This window comes from Lynx rufus, unplaced genomic scaffold, assembly GCF_022079265.1.
Source record: "Lynx rufus isolate CCGP_SWC_20201006 ecotype Redwood Valley unplaced genomic scaffold, mLynRuf1.p SCAF_2, whole genome shotgun sequence".
Taxonomy (NCBI): domain Eukaryota; kingdom Metazoa; phylum Chordata; class Mammalia; order Carnivora; family Felidae; genus Lynx; species Lynx rufus.
This window is the reverse complement of record NW_025814834.1, coordinates 202,766,484-202,781,029: the sequence shown is the minus strand read 5'-3', so window position 1 is coordinate 202,781,029 and position 14,546 is coordinate 202,766,484. Positions and strand designations below refer to the sequence as shown.

Here is a 14,546-nt window from a genome sequence, read left to right as displayed (position 1 = left end):
CCTCTTTCCTCACCCTTTGTGGCCAAATGAATTCTTACATACAATTTTCTGAAGGGGAGCTTGAGATACTTGCACTGCTCTCACAGAATCATGTACTGCTGAATATTCCCTCTTTTTTTTTTCTGGCATTCAAGAGAATCCCTTCACTTGTCTCAAGCGTGTCAGGGTCATTGACGGTTTGAGAAGAGAGGTTTTCTGGGAAGGACTTGGAGGTGGGAAATCAATAAGGCATTCTCAAAGCTGGGAGCGGGGAGCCAGGAGAGCGTGGCTTTATTCAGCACCGTGGACAGGGCTCCTGGAGTTCTCAGGACCCTGGACAGAGAGGCTGGTCACGCCTGCGGAGGGAACAACCCTTATTTGAGAGCGGACCAAGAGAGACCAAACCACTAAATTCCTTTTTCCCTCTCTTCAGCCAGACCTCAGTCACCTGCTCCTGAATCTTAAGAATAGAGATACAGGGAGTGAATATATTTTAAAGGCCCTAATACCGAGGGGAGATAAGACCTAGGTGGGGAGGATTATATAAACAAAAATGGCTTTGGCTGATGTACTTGGAAGAACTCTTGGAAGAACGAAATTAAGGTTCTCAACTGGGAGTGGGACATTACTAATGATATTTGTTTAATGATATGTATTTTTTAGGCTGAGTAGTGAAGGGCCACATTTGTCCTCTTTATTACCCAAAGTCCTACCCCCTATCCCGTACACTCAAGTTTTCGTCTTTTGGAGAGCACTCTCCATGTAGGAAAGAGAGAAAAAAAATCTCTCCACAACCCCTTGCTCTCCCCTCTTTCCCTTCCCTACCCCCACTCATTCTCTTTTTCTCTTAAATATACACGTGGGCGGGCGGGCGCGCGCGCGCACGCACACACAGACACACACGCTCAGGGTGAGAAGCGCGAGAGGTTCTACACACTTGGTGGAGAAGACTGAATTCAGAGCAAGCGGATGCCCCCGAAAGCAGGCTCTGTCTCTTTAAATGGGTTGTAGCAGTGGGGGAGGGGAACTGGCCGGAGCTGGCATTGTCCAGTTTGAACTGAGCACCGGAAGTGAAGGGGCAGGGCCAGGGCCGTGCACTGAGCCCCCGGCCATTGTCCATCTCCGACCAGGGCACTAGCCACCCCCCCTGACCAACCCTCTTTATCTCCCAGAAGGGGAGCTACCTCTTCAAGTAAGGAGATCGTCTACTCCAGTTCCCCCACCAACCCCACCATGGGGAGGGAAGCGCACTTTAGGATGGGACTCTGAAAGAAGGAAGGTCTGGCTACCCAAGAGTGTCCGGAGGACTGGAAGAAATGCCTCCACCCACCTACCCACTTCGTCCCTCTCCCAGCAACGGATAGGGATGGGATTGGGATAGGAACAGGATGAGGGCAGCTGGAGGAGAGAGGAACACACTTCAAGCCTCTTAGGTTTCCTTCTGCTCTCCCAGGAAGCACCACGTGGAGTCAATTTTAGACACAGATTTGGAAGGAAAAAAGGAAGGATTTTTTACACAGAATCAATTAGGAGCACTTTGAGAGATCTAAAAAACAGTCGGAAACTCAGGGAGGGAGAGACATTCAGTCAGAGACAGCGTCTTGAGAGCCAGCGCCTTGGTCAGGACTGGAGATCAGCCGGGCTGGGTCTCCAGCCACCCCCCCCCCCCACTTCCCCATCCCAGGCTTCCTAGTGTCCTGAACTCCAGGTCTATCTAAGCACACGGGGGTGGGGGGTGAGAGCGGGTCAGCTCCAAGCAGCCGGGTCAGCTCGGAGGCCTGAAGGGGAAGGGAGGGGGAGGGGCGCTCAAGAGCTGGGGGAGGGGGAGGGCTCATCCATTTCTCCCTTGACAGGTGGTTTGAGTCTCTGATTGGCCAGCGCTGCCAGGCTCACACCTCCCTCCCCCAACTCTCTGGAATGTATAATTATCTGCGCGGGGGGCGGGGGTGGTGTGTGAGTGTGTGTGGGAGCAGTCACATGGTTTTAAAACTACCCCCCCCACAAGCCCCCCACCTGTATGCTGCTTTGGGGACCCCCACTAAGTCCTTAAAGTACAGGATCCCAAATTCCAGGGTCCTCAAGACTTCTAGGGCTGACGGCCCTCATCTCCAGATGTGTGTGTGGGGAGGGGGTGTCAAACCTCAAGGTTCTGAGAAGGGACACCCCAGAGGTGTCAGAGACCACAGCGATGGGGGAGGGCCGGAGCTGGAGCCAGAAGGAAAGGGAGGGGAAAGAAGAGGGAGGGGAGGGGAGGGGAGGGGGCTGCCCGCGGGGGGTTGGGTCATTGTCTTTTAGAATTTGGGAGCCTTTGAAAAGCCGTGGGCCCTCCCACCGCTATTGTGCTGGGGAAGATGTAGCAGCCTCTTCTCCGAGCCACCCCTTTGCCTCCGGACTTCTCTGGGGCCAGCAGCCACCCGACCAGGGGCCCGGGGCCGCGGGCTCAGCCGACTACCATGGGCTCTGTGTCAAACCAGCAGTTCGCAGGTTCGAGCTCGGGACTTACTGGGGACACCTTAGGCTTCAGGGGCGCCCAGGATCCACATAAAAGGGAGGTTGGGAAATGTCCCCCAGCCTGGCCGAAGGACCCTAAGTCTGTGCGGCCTCCTGCTTCAGGGGCCATTTCTGGAGCAAGGAACCCTGGTGTCCCAGCGGCGTGCACGCCGAGGCTACGGGGGCGGGCGGACAGAAGAGGAGGGGCCTGTCCGGCCAGCTATCCCCGGGCAACATGTTGTGGGAAGAGGAGCAAAACTTTTGGGGCAACACTGGCTTCAGTGGAAGCTTGGGGAGCGCGGGAGGCGGCCAGGACAGGTCTTTCCTCGCCAGCTTCTTGGTAGCTACAGCCACCTGGGTGCACACCCATGGGCTGGACACTCGGGTCTCCCTGCTGGGTCTCGAGAGGGCCCTCCCGATTCCGTGGCCCCCCCAGTTGAGCGCCCTCCCAACCTCCAGGTGGCTGCGCCAAGGCGCCGGAGGAGGCGCCGGAGGACGCCGCCCGGGCGGCCGAGGAGCCGCAGCTGCTGCACGGTGCCGGCATCTGTAAGTGGTTCAACGTGCGCATGGGGTTCGGCTTCCTGTCCATGACCGCCCGCGCCGGGGTCGCGCTTGACCCCCCAGTGGATGTCTTTGTGCACCAGGTGAGACCGATTCTGGCAACTTTGCCGGGGGAAGGGGATGTTGGCGCGCATATTCAAGGTTGGGGCGGACGGACTCGGCTGTTGGATTGAGGGAAACCGTGGGATCTCATTGTGCGCTGGCACCCCAGTTCTGAGTCCCCATTAATTCCAACGGGATGGGGGGCGGGCAGAGCCGATTATCAGCACGCCCACCCCCTTCCCGGAACCCCTCTGGCTTACCACGTGTCTGTTACCTCTTTCCCCTGGGAAGGGGGCAGGGGGCAGGGAGGTGACCCCATGTGGCAGAAACTAAGGTTGTATTGTGCTTGCCGGTGGGGGGAGGGCCAGCAGGCCGGCCAGGGAAGCACATGCCGGTTCTGAGCAGGGCCCTGAGCGCCCAGCGTCTTTCACTAACATGTGAATGGAGCTCCCTGGCGGGAGAGAGGCAGGCAAACCACTCTAGGATCAAACAGGGGTAAAGCTGAAAAGTCAGCTAGGTTCCAGCACCCAGGTGGTCACCCAAAACTAAAGCCCTGAGGCCTGAGTGAGTTTGGCAGATCCTTGAAGAATCTGTTTGGGGGCCTGAAACCTCTTCAGAGTACCCGCCTCTGGCACACAGTTCACCTACTGGGCTTTTGCCGTCCACGTCTTCCAGGAAGGAAAACCTAAGGAGCCCAGGCCTTAGACTCCTGGTCCAGGCTGGGAGGGAGTTAGGTCACAACCCCAAGTTCTCAGTTAAAGCAAGGCAGGCCAGTGGGGGTGAAATTCAGTGTCGCAGGGCAGGGGGTGGAGGGAGGCTAGCCTCTGGACCTATTCTCTGCTTGGCATTTATGGCCCCAGACAGCCATTGATTGCTGTCCTAACATTCCGGCCTCAAACAAGGAGCCAGAGACTTCAGGTTTCCCTCCTCCCTGGCTGCCTCTTCCTCTCACCCTCTCCTAAATGTCTTAGAAGTGTCCCAGAGGTCCTGGGACACCAGCCACCCATAACAACCACATAAAGGAAGTTGCTGCTGGTGTCCCTTCCACCTTTGGAGGTTTCATGTTGGACCTGGGAAGGAGAAATTGATGATCTCAGGTCCAGTAGGTTGACACCCAGGCCGGGCAGGGAGGGGTTACTTCGGGGAGGTTGGCTTTAGGAGCTGAGGGGGAGGGGAAAGGAGGATGTGGGGATTAAGGGTTGGAGCCTGAGGGATGGTATTCTGGAGGGGGAGGGGTGAAGAAGGGAGATCCTGGGTGGACTGGTCCGAGGCAGCGGGGAAGTCTCCCGAGCACGGCCTTCAATGAGGACACAGAGTGGGGGGAAACAAGGGAGATATGGGATGCAGGGAGGCACTTAATGTTGGGTACCTTGGAGTCACTGGACTACTCGAACATCTGCTGGGAGGGTATACAGCAGGATGCTTAGCCACCTCCTTGCTGTGTCCTCGACCTCCCCCCCAGCCTTAACGCCCCCCCCCATCAGACAACTAGTTCTGGCTAGTGGCTTTGCCCCCCTCCCTGTCTCATTTACATATGTGAATGATAACCCTCAGGAAGTAATTGTGGGAGAATGCAGGGAATTGGCCTCTTTAGATCTATTAAATCACTTTATTACAGGAACCAGCTTTGAATGGCCCTCCTCAGCGGGGTAGCCAGCTCTCCCACTCTTCCATTTATCTGATCACAAAGAGATTAAAATCTCTTGGTCTGGAGACGGACTGGACAGCTTCCCCAACTTTGGGAGGCTTGGAGTAAAAGAGACCCCAAATTTTGTTCCCTCCCTTCCAAAGGCTGCTGAATAGGATCTGGGAGGAATGTAGCCCCTCATCATCTGGGTTTCCTTGGTGATATCCAAATCCCAAGGAAGGTGTTCCCGAACAAATGAATCTGTGCCTCAGTCCACTTAACCTTAGGATCAAAAGCAAGTGGAAAATATTGGGTGGCATAGAGGAAAGCAGGGACCTTCAGGTTTTGGGGAGGGGAGCCTGCGCCATGCTCCTTCAGATGGGTTAGCTGGGAGATAACCTGGACTTGGGGATCTTGGAATGTCCAAGGACATTCCACAGTGGAATAAGTTATCAAGAGGGAGTGGGGCTGGGATAAGGACTCGAGAATTTAGTCCCCTAACACCCTCCCCGAAACAGTCCTAGAAGGACAATGACTGTAAGTTCCCTGAGCCTATGGAGCAAGCGGCCGGAGCTTGGGGTGATCTCAAAACTCTATGGTAGCGGTTAGACTGGTGATTACAATCCCTGCACTTGAGGAATGTGAAATATCTCTTGGGGGCTCTACTGGAGAAGAATTAAGTAGATGAAGGGTGATCCCTAAAAATTTTTCTAGGGAAGGAAAATGTTCCCAGTGTGTGCATGGGGGGTAAGGCACTCTCTTCAGCAAGAAAACCTCCCCTCCTTTGGCTGCTGGTGGTGGGTACCTCGGAGCCTGATGTGGTGAGAAGGATAATTGTCCTAAGATAAACATCTGCCAGGAGAGAGGATCGGGAAGCCCCTTTCTAAGAAAGGAGGAAGAAGGGGGGAAAGCAATTTAACATTTTCCTTTCCAAGGCTGGGCTTATTTGGTTCCCGACACACTCTTCTTTCTCAAATGCATTATGCACCTCCAGCAGTGGATAAGTAGGAAAGAAAACTTGCCCTTCGCCTTAAAGGGGAAAAAAAGAAAAAGGTGAAGAGATTTCTCTAAACAATCCTTTTATTCAGACACGGATTTTCAGATCTAGAACTCTCTGCTTGTCCCCAGGGTTAGGTGAGTTTATGAATCCTAATATTGGCAGATGGCCAGCCCTTAAACCGAGGTTTCTCAACCTCAACACTGTTGACATATTCTGAGAAGGATAACTCTTTGTTCAGAGCATCCCTCGGTTGTGACAACCCAAAATGTCTCCAGACATTGCCAAATGCCCCCTGGGAGGCAAAACCCCCCTCAATTGAGAAACGCAGTTCTACAGGGAACGGAGGTGCACGAAAGCACTAAACTATTTTCCTAAGATTCACTAAGAATTTTGAAATCTTAATAGCCATTTTAAGAGTTTTGGTTTAACTCATGTTTCCTGTGGCTCAACTCCCAAACCCCCAAGACTTGTAGAAATTTGAAAACAAGAAAAGTCCTCCCTGCTTCTACAGCTGCTCAGAACCCAAATATGTTTAAAATGGCTTTCCAGCTAAAATACTGTATTGGAAGGCCTGGAGGCAAAAGAACATCCCAAATCTGACTGAGGGACTGAGTTTGGGTCAGGAGAAAAAATTTCAATACAGAGAAACTGGAAACAGCTGAAGCCACGTGGCTTGCTTTTTCTGAAAAGGATGAGTGGGAGAGAGCGACCTCAGGCAGGATCTGGATTAGGAATCTTCTGGATGGGGTGGGGAGGGGAGAATGTAGAGGGAGCTTTCTTCTCACCTGGTTTATAACCTTGTTGGTGCCTCTGATTACTCACCTCATATCTAGTTAGTGATGTGCTGGCCTTATCTCCTCCTCTGACCTATAAGCTCTTTGAAGAAAGGGACTAGCTGTCTAGTTTCCTAGTATGGACTTGGTGGGCCGAAGGAACTAGTATGAAGAAGTAAGGAGTTCCTGAATTGGGAGGACAAGTTTGGGGTCCTTGTCAGTAGAGGTCTTCCTCCAGAGAGAAAGACTGGACATAATAAGGGAGGGAATGTTACTGTTCTTTCTCTGAACTGATGTCTAGAATAGGGCTGGGCTCTTCACGCAGCATGAACTGGAGTGAATGTCAAAAGTGTTGAGACCCAGATAGGACTCTCTAATTTTTGCTTATGGACGTGAAGCCACAGGTTTGGTGGTGATTTGTTAGTTTTTCATTTTCACCTTCATAGGAAAGAAATCAGACTAAAGTAAGTGAATCATTTTGGTTTTCAGAAAGTTGGTAGAGTTTGAGCATTATGGAATCTTCTTGGGTCCTTGTCTTTCTGAAAAGCCATGCTTTCTTGACCGTGGCCCAAGTAAAGGCCGTGCCACCATCCTGAGCAAGTTTTCAATAGAAGAAACTTGGAACCTTTTTAGCTGGTGACACTGCCTTGCCCCGGAAGTGGTTTTTTAGTGACTTTCCGCAGGGCAGGGTTGTTTCTTGAACATTCCTAACCAAACTATCACCAGGTCCTCACCCTACTGGAATTCCCTGTTATATTTGGGGGAAACTGCTCTAGGCAAAACCACCACCCCTCCCTTCTTCCTGCAAGCTGGAGTAACAATTACTATCTATATTAAGTCTGGGGTCAGGAGGTATGGGAGAGGAAGAGAGAATTTTCAGGAACAGTATGCAATTTGTACAGATTCATTTTAAATTATCTCAGCTTGGAGTTAAATTAATTCAGACAGGAAATCAAAGTCCAAGAAGAGTTAGTGGCTTTTATAAATGGCAGAGAACATAAGAACAATTGGGTTTCTGGCTTTAAAACTCCAGGACGCTTTCTTCTGCACCCTTTGAGTGGGTGGGGACCTGGTGAGAAGTCAGCGCCCTATCCTTGAAAGTTCAGTCCCCTTAACTGCTTCCTGAGGACAGAGGATGCCTGCCCTAAGAAGCTGGGGAGATAAATCTCTGGTTCACAGTTCAAAACCAAGCAACTCTACTCTCCAGTCTCCCTCTGGCTGCCTTTATGCTGACAGCTGATGAGCAGCACCATCTGGTGGAGAACTCCAGGCAGTAACTGGTAGTCCTGGCTGTGTCTGAGCAGAGGTGACTGGTGGGGGTTGTCTCTGCTGGCAGCCTTTGGTTCCAGACAGATCTCTTTCCTCAACCCTCCCTGACATATCATCAAATAAACTGCTTCTGGTAGAACCGGTTGGTTTCCTAGCCCCTACCAAACCCTACCTTCAGGAATGAAGCCCAGGTAGGACTATGGGGACAATTCGGGACTGAGTCATTTCTTCCATCTGCTTCCTTTACTTCTATGTGGCTATCAGAAAGTTTTAATATCTACATCTAACATGTTTATTTACAAATATGACTTGCATTATACTGCATAGCACTGGCTGTAGGGTCAGGCTGATGGCGATCAGTGCACTGAATTTGGAGAACGCTTTACTTCTCTGCTTCCATGACTTCAGCTGTAATATGGGGTCATAATGAGGCCTATCTGACAGACTTGATATGAAGGTTCGATGCATTACAACATGTGATGTGCTTAGAGCTCTCCTTAGCCTATAGTAAGTTTAGACGAATATCAGCAGTTTGGGGCGGTGGACAACTTGGTTTATTCCACAAATATTTGTGTATGGCTAGGCACTTGGAACTGAGTGGATAGACACTCACTCGACAGTCTGGAGCTGGAATCGGCCTGAGTGATGCAGAAAAACCGAGAATGCAACCTTTGATCGCTGGGACCAAAGCAAGTTTCCCCCAAATTCTGCCTGCCACTTCTATGCAGAAAGGAGCGATGTGACTAAAACCGGGCAACGTTGGAGCTGGTTATCATGAAGTCTGATCCCCTGCTTTTGCAAATGATTAAAGAACCAGCATGTGTCTGACTTCCACAGAGCAAGTTGTGGGAAACTCGGGTTCCTGTGTGCTTTTCACAACACCACGTTCCCTAAGCTCCTTCGTATCAACTGCTGCTGAAGCCAGCGGTCGATGCTGGATGGAGTATCTGATACGGGAAAGGGTGGTGGAGGCTGTGGTGAGGTATTAAGGAAACAGAAGGTCGAAGTATTTAACTGGCCTAAGTCCTTCCCTGCCATCCAAAAAAAGAAAGGTCTCCTTGCAACTGTTTTCTGTCTGATTAAATGCCATCCTCCCCTGCAGAGTGGGCTCCTTGTGGGCTGCCTGCCCTCCTGCCTTGAACAAATTGGGTGAGGAAGATAGGAAGGAAACCTGCTTCCCCCACCAACCTTGAAAATAATTTACCTGAATAAATGGCCCTCATTCGGGTTCCCACATAGAGGATTTGACCGAAGGTAACGTAGAGGGGTTCCTGTGTCCTTCTATCCCTGGAAGCCTGGGATGGCAGGGCAGGGAGAAGTGAGGATGCCTGCTGGCGGTGACTTTGGCCGACCCAGCAGGCTTGACTGGAAGAAAGGTGTCTCTATCCATTTCTCTCAGTGACCATAACCCCATTATGGAGAGGAAGGAACTGATGAATGTGGGGTAGGGGGGAGTCGGGGGAGCCGGGGAAGCTACAGCCTCTGGAACTCCAGGAATCTGACCACCAGAACCAACCAGTGTCAACTCTTTGTTTCCTGGGGCTGGGCTCTATTGGGGGAGCTCAAGCTTTGCCCCTCCCCCCCCCAGGCCTTTTCTTTTTTGGAGGGGATGGGGAGAGGGGCGGGGCCCTGCTTTGTGTGTGGTTGGGGGTGGGGTGGGGGGTGGTAGCAAGAATTTCAGGCTCCTTTCTGATGCTGGCCCTGTGAGGCCAGCTCAGTGGGGCTGCACGGCGATTACCTATCTGATAAGAGAGGAATTCAAACTATGTGTTGTAGAAAGGGGCGGGGGGGGGGGGGGGGCAGGGAGCCACCCCTGCAGACCACCAGTCTAAATCTCTGCGGTAAGGTCCCTGCAGGGTTACATTTTTAAATTTGACAGTCTTAAATAAACCTCAAATCCTCCAGTGATGGAGTGGGTGACCTGAGAGGACCAGTCAGTTTCGTATTGCCCCCACTGGTATTCTCTTGTTCTCACAGTGAGCCTAGGAGGTGTAGATGGGTATAAAAACCCATCTGAGTTTCCACAGTTAGCACTAAAAACCCGAGTTAAAATTTGGAGCCTCTTGACACTCCGTTCTCACTGTTACCCTGCCCTGATCCAGTCTGAAGAGGTTGATGATAATTGCCACTCACTGAGGATTTATGTGTGATAGGCTATGTGTTAACTACTCTTCATGCATAAAACCTCATAGGGCCACCATAAAATTAATACTTGCTCCATTTTACAGGTTAGCACAGAAAGGAGGAAACAGGCCTCAGACTCCAAACCCTTGTTCTTAATCACTTATCTGCTGAATCACAGCTGGAACTAGGAGTGTCCCGGCCTCCGAGTCCACTAGGCAAATGGGAGGACCTGGGATTGTACCTCCTGACAACTGGTTTATCCCAGCTGAATAAGAGACCAGGCATATCTGCCTTCAAATCAAGGTCGATTCTGTGCAACAGGAAAGGGGAAAGGGCCCTTCACCTTTCTGCCGTGTTTTTAGTTCCTGCCTTAATGCTCTGCCCCTTGCCTCACATCAGCGTTGGGGGAGGGGAGAGGTCATCACGTCCCCTGGCTGTTCCTGGGGGAATAAAAAGGAAGGGAAAGGATATTCCCATGGTGGAACTGGTGGACAAAAGCTACAGATAATACATGAAATATTTGCTGAGCACATTCCCGATGTTTCCATGCCCACATAATCTTCATTAGAGGCCTAGATGGGTAACTTACTGTTACCCCAATTCTCTGAAGGATCTGAGGTCCAGACCTGCATGATTGACTAAGGTCATGCAGCCAAAAATTGGTACAACCAGCATTTCGTGAACTCTACGGTGTGTCTGGCCCTCAGCCCTATGCTCTTTTATCCAATTACCTCCATGGAATCTTTGTCTTAAGCAATGCCATCTAAATTAAAACAACAATGTCCACGATTGAGAAAGTGGGGATCCAGGCTGGCTAAAGAGCATGTCTCACCTAAGTCCCAGTTTGAAATATTCCTCCTACCAACCACCACCTGCGTAATATAAGAGTGCTACTTATTCATGTTCCCTCACGTCAAGACTAGGTGCACAGTGATCCCTTTTGCTTCTCTGATCCCTATTTTCTACGACTACACCTTGTTGACATTTGACACACTCTTTGGATATTTTACTCTAATGGAGTAAGCTATAATGAAGTCTGTTCTGGGGAGAGGCTGTCACTTCCACTAATGTGTTGCTGTTGATGCATTAAGTGGCAAGGTAGAATGGACTGTGAGCTTTGAATCGGGACCCTGGGTTCTTCTGACCCGTTTATTGCCTCTCAACTAGCTATGTGATAACTCCCTATTTTGGGGAAGGCTGCCAGGCTCTCTGCAAGTGTCGATATTTTTAAATTTTAATATAAACATGTAGTCTATTAATGGGGTTGTTCCAAACATGCTAGATCTTTTTTCCTTTATCGGTATGACCCGGTTGTCTTTCCAAGTCAGACAATTCAGATTTACTTACCTCTTGGTTCATTAATTCATCCAAAAATGTATTAGGCATTATATTCTGTGATTCTTTTTTTCTTACTGATTTATAGTAGCTTTTTATAGTTTTATCAGTCTATCTGTCTTGACTTGTACAGGTTGTTCCATACTTTAACATTTTGATATTTAATTTCTCTGGAATGTAGTTTGCATACAAGTGCTATACAAGTGTAGAATTCTGGCTTGGTAGCTAAAACAGATAGGTAATTTTCTTGACGGTATTGAACTGTTGCCCTTCCCTGTTGATTTCTCTCTATATATACTTGAACTTCCTAGTGGGCTTTCCCTTATAAACTTACTGATTCATCAGGTTTGGTCATACTGTCTTTTCCCTTTAACTTGCCAGTAACATCGTGTCTTAATCATAGGTTACCATTATCACTAAATATTTCAGTGTGTGTTTTTAAAACTCAGGTCATTGTCTTTCACAATCTCAGTGCAAAGATCAAAATCGGGGGGGGGGGCACCTGGGTGGCTCAGTCGGTTGAGCGTCCGGCTTCGGCTCACGTCATGATCTCACGGTTTGTGCATTCCAGTCCCACGCTGGCTCTGTGCTGACAGCTCAGAACCTGGAGACTGCTTTGGATTCTGTGTTTCCCTCTCTCTCTGCCGCTCCCTGCTCACGCGCGCTCTCTTTCTCTCTCTCTCTCTCTCTCTCTCTCTCTCTCTCTCTCAAAACAAAAACAAAAATTAAAAAAAAAAGAGAGAGAGAGAGACAGGGCGTGAGCAGGGGAGGAACAGAGAGAGAAGGAGACACAGAATACGAAGCAGGCTCCAGGCTCTGCGCTGTCAGCACAGACCCTGACGCGGGGCTCGAATCCACGAACTGCGAGATCATGACCTGAGCCAAAGTCAGCCACTCAGCCTTCTGAGCCACCTATCTTTTTTTTTAACTCTACACCCAGCATGGGGCTTGAACACACAACTCTGAGATAAGAGTTTCATCCTCTGCTGACCCAGCCAGCCAGGCGCCACTATTTGTTGATTTCTCATAAATGTTACGTTTAAGAGTTTTCCATCTGTTCTACTTTTGTCTAAATGACAAGAGCTACAAAAAAGTTATGGCATCTGTTTATGTAATGATTATTCTTTGTTAATGTAACATGGATCGCTTGTTCTTAATTGTGGTAGCTCTTTGAGTGGATAATTTCTTACTGATAACATGGAAATAGTATCACACTTGTACCTTAAAGAACGCGTGTATGCAGTTTTTTGGTGGAAGAGTGGAGACTAACATTAAAATCTACCATGTTTCCCTTCCCCAGAGCAAGCTGCACATGGAGGGCTTCCGGAGCCTCAAGGAGGGTGAGGCCGTGGAGTTCACCTTTAAGAAGTCTGCTAAGGGCCTGGAATCTATCCGCGTCACGGGCCCCGGTGGGGTGTTCTGTATTGGGAGCGAGAGGCGGCCCAAAGGGAAGAACATGCAGAAGCGCAGATCAAAGGGAGACAGGTATGGACGGGAAGGTGGCTGGACTAGGGAGAGTTCTCCCAATCTAGCCCCTTTCTTGGGCCAGGATGCCAAAGACACAATGAAGCCTGCAGTCCCTGGCAACGTGTGGGTGTTTGGCGTTTCTGCCTTAGGGTATGGGAGATGAGGAAAGGGCTGTAGGTGAGAAGGGCACTTAATTATTTCAGAAGCAAAGAAGATCACAGATGGGAAAGTCTAAGTGATGGGGACAAGATGGTGGATGTACCTGTTGCTTCTTCACTAGGTCTCCAAGTGGCTAGTTTCTTTTGTCTTTGCTCTGTGCTGGAGCAGGTCATATAGTTGCCTGACTCCTTTAATTTTCTCTCTTTTTAGTGAATGACCGGTACAGTTTCTTAAGCGTATGGTAGTGTCTTCCCTATCTCGTGAATTGCGGTTCCCAGTTGGGGTCCATGACTTCCCGTCCTTGATTATTTCAGAATTTTCAAGTGGACATAAATCTGAAGATCCCATCTAGACAATGACAGATTTGGGAAGAACTTAGAGGTATCTAGTCCTAGTCCTAAGTCTTCCTTTTGTAAGTGAGGAAATTGGTTTCCAGGGAGGAGAGTGAGTATAGTAACTGATCAGAGCCCAGGTGTCCTCACTCAGAGGAAGGCTTCTGCTCTCGCTCCTTTCTCAACTTTACCATCCTGCTTTGTACTAGGTGCTACAACTGTGGAGGTCTAGACCACCATGCCAAGGAATGCAAGCTGCCACCCCAGCCTAAGAAGTGCCACTTCTGCCAGAGCATCAGCCACATGGTGGCCTCGTGTCCACTGAAAGCCCAGCAGGCCCCCAGCTCACAGGGAAAGCCAGCCTACTTTCGGGAGGAAGAAGAAGAAGAGATCCATAGCCCTGCCCTGCTCCCAGAGGCCCAGAATTGAGCTACAGTGGGTGGGGGCTATGCTTTTGTGATCAGGAAGTTTTGAGGAGCAGGCATCAATCGGCAGAGTGGAGAAAGTGGGGACAGGGTGGGTAGGGGGCAGCTGGCGCTGCCATGTGTCTCAGGCCGGGGTCCACAGCATCACCCCCTCTCCCTTCTTGGCAGGGTAGGGGGAAGGGGTGAGGCAAATGAACTCCAACCATGCTCTATCCAAATGCTTGTGAGCGTGTTCTGGGGAAAATCTCTCCCTGTGTGCTTTAGCTGAGTCTCCGCCCCCCAGATCTCCAGCTTCTGAAAGTGGTCTGGATAGGGAAGTTGTTTTCCTTTCAAAGAAGGATACGTAGTAATAATTTTTCCCATGCCAGAATGTAAAGATCAAGCATGAGACCAGATTGATGGGCCCAACCCACGGAGCACTACTTTCTGTGGGAGGGAATCTCTCAAGGGTAAGGCAGGGTTTTTTCCACAACTTGTCCCCTACCCCGCTCTTGGGATAAGATGCTGAGAACTCTCCCGAGCAATGGGTTGTGACCGCAGGCAAAGGGATTGTTGGGGGAACAGCTGCAGACCTGCTGTTCCTAAGCTTACTCCCACCCCATTCTGGGCCGATAGAATTTTATTTATTTGCTCCCTTGGATGACCGCACCTTGGGCCCCACTTTCTCCAGGATGCCAACTGCACTAGCTGTGTGCGAATGACGTATCTTGTGCATTTTAACTTTTTTTTTTCGTAATATAAATGTTCTGGTTTTGTACTTTTGTGTATTTTAATCTTAAGGCCCTCGTTCCTGCACTGTGTTCTCAGGTACATGAGCGATCTCAGGGATAAGTCGGCAGCAACTTCAGGTCTGCACGGCAGGAATACTGTTTTGTTTTATCATCAGGGAGAACAACTATTTGGAGTGCATAGCCTATTGAACTACCTCATTTTTGCCAAATAGAACTGGCTTTTCTGCCATAG

General features: G+C 50.0%; 1 protein-coding gene across 1 annotated transcript; it reads left to right on the top strand.

Annotated features, from left to right (window-relative positions):
- The first annotated feature begins 2,432 nt into the window (after positions 1-2,432).
- LIN28A (lin-28 homolog A) lies at positions 2,433-13,651 on the top strand. The gene is made up of 4 exons (XM_047082222.1): positions 2,433-2,463; positions 2,929-3,113; positions 12,501-12,685; positions 13,368-13,651. Exons 1-4 carry the CDS (start codon positions 2,433-2,435, stop codon positions 13,585-13,587), a joined length of 621 nt encoding a protein of 206 aa, XP_046938178.1. The 3' UTR covers positions 13,588-13,651.
- The last annotated feature ends 895 nt before the right edge of the window (positions 13,652-14,546 follow it).

Excerpts from the sequence above, each read along its gene's own strand:
- LIN28A (XM_047082222.1), top strand. The coding sequence starts at position 2,433 with ATGGGCTCTGTGTCAAACCAGCAGTTCGCAG. Across the intron at positions 3,114-12,500 it reads TGGATGTCTTTGTGCACCAG|AGCAAGCTGCACATGGAGGG; the intron begins GTGAGACCGATT and ends TCCCTTCCCCAG. Across the intron at positions 12,686-13,367 it reads CGCAGATCAAAGGGAGACAG|GTGCTACAACTGTGGAGGTC; the intron begins GTATGGACGGGA and ends GCTTTGTACTAG.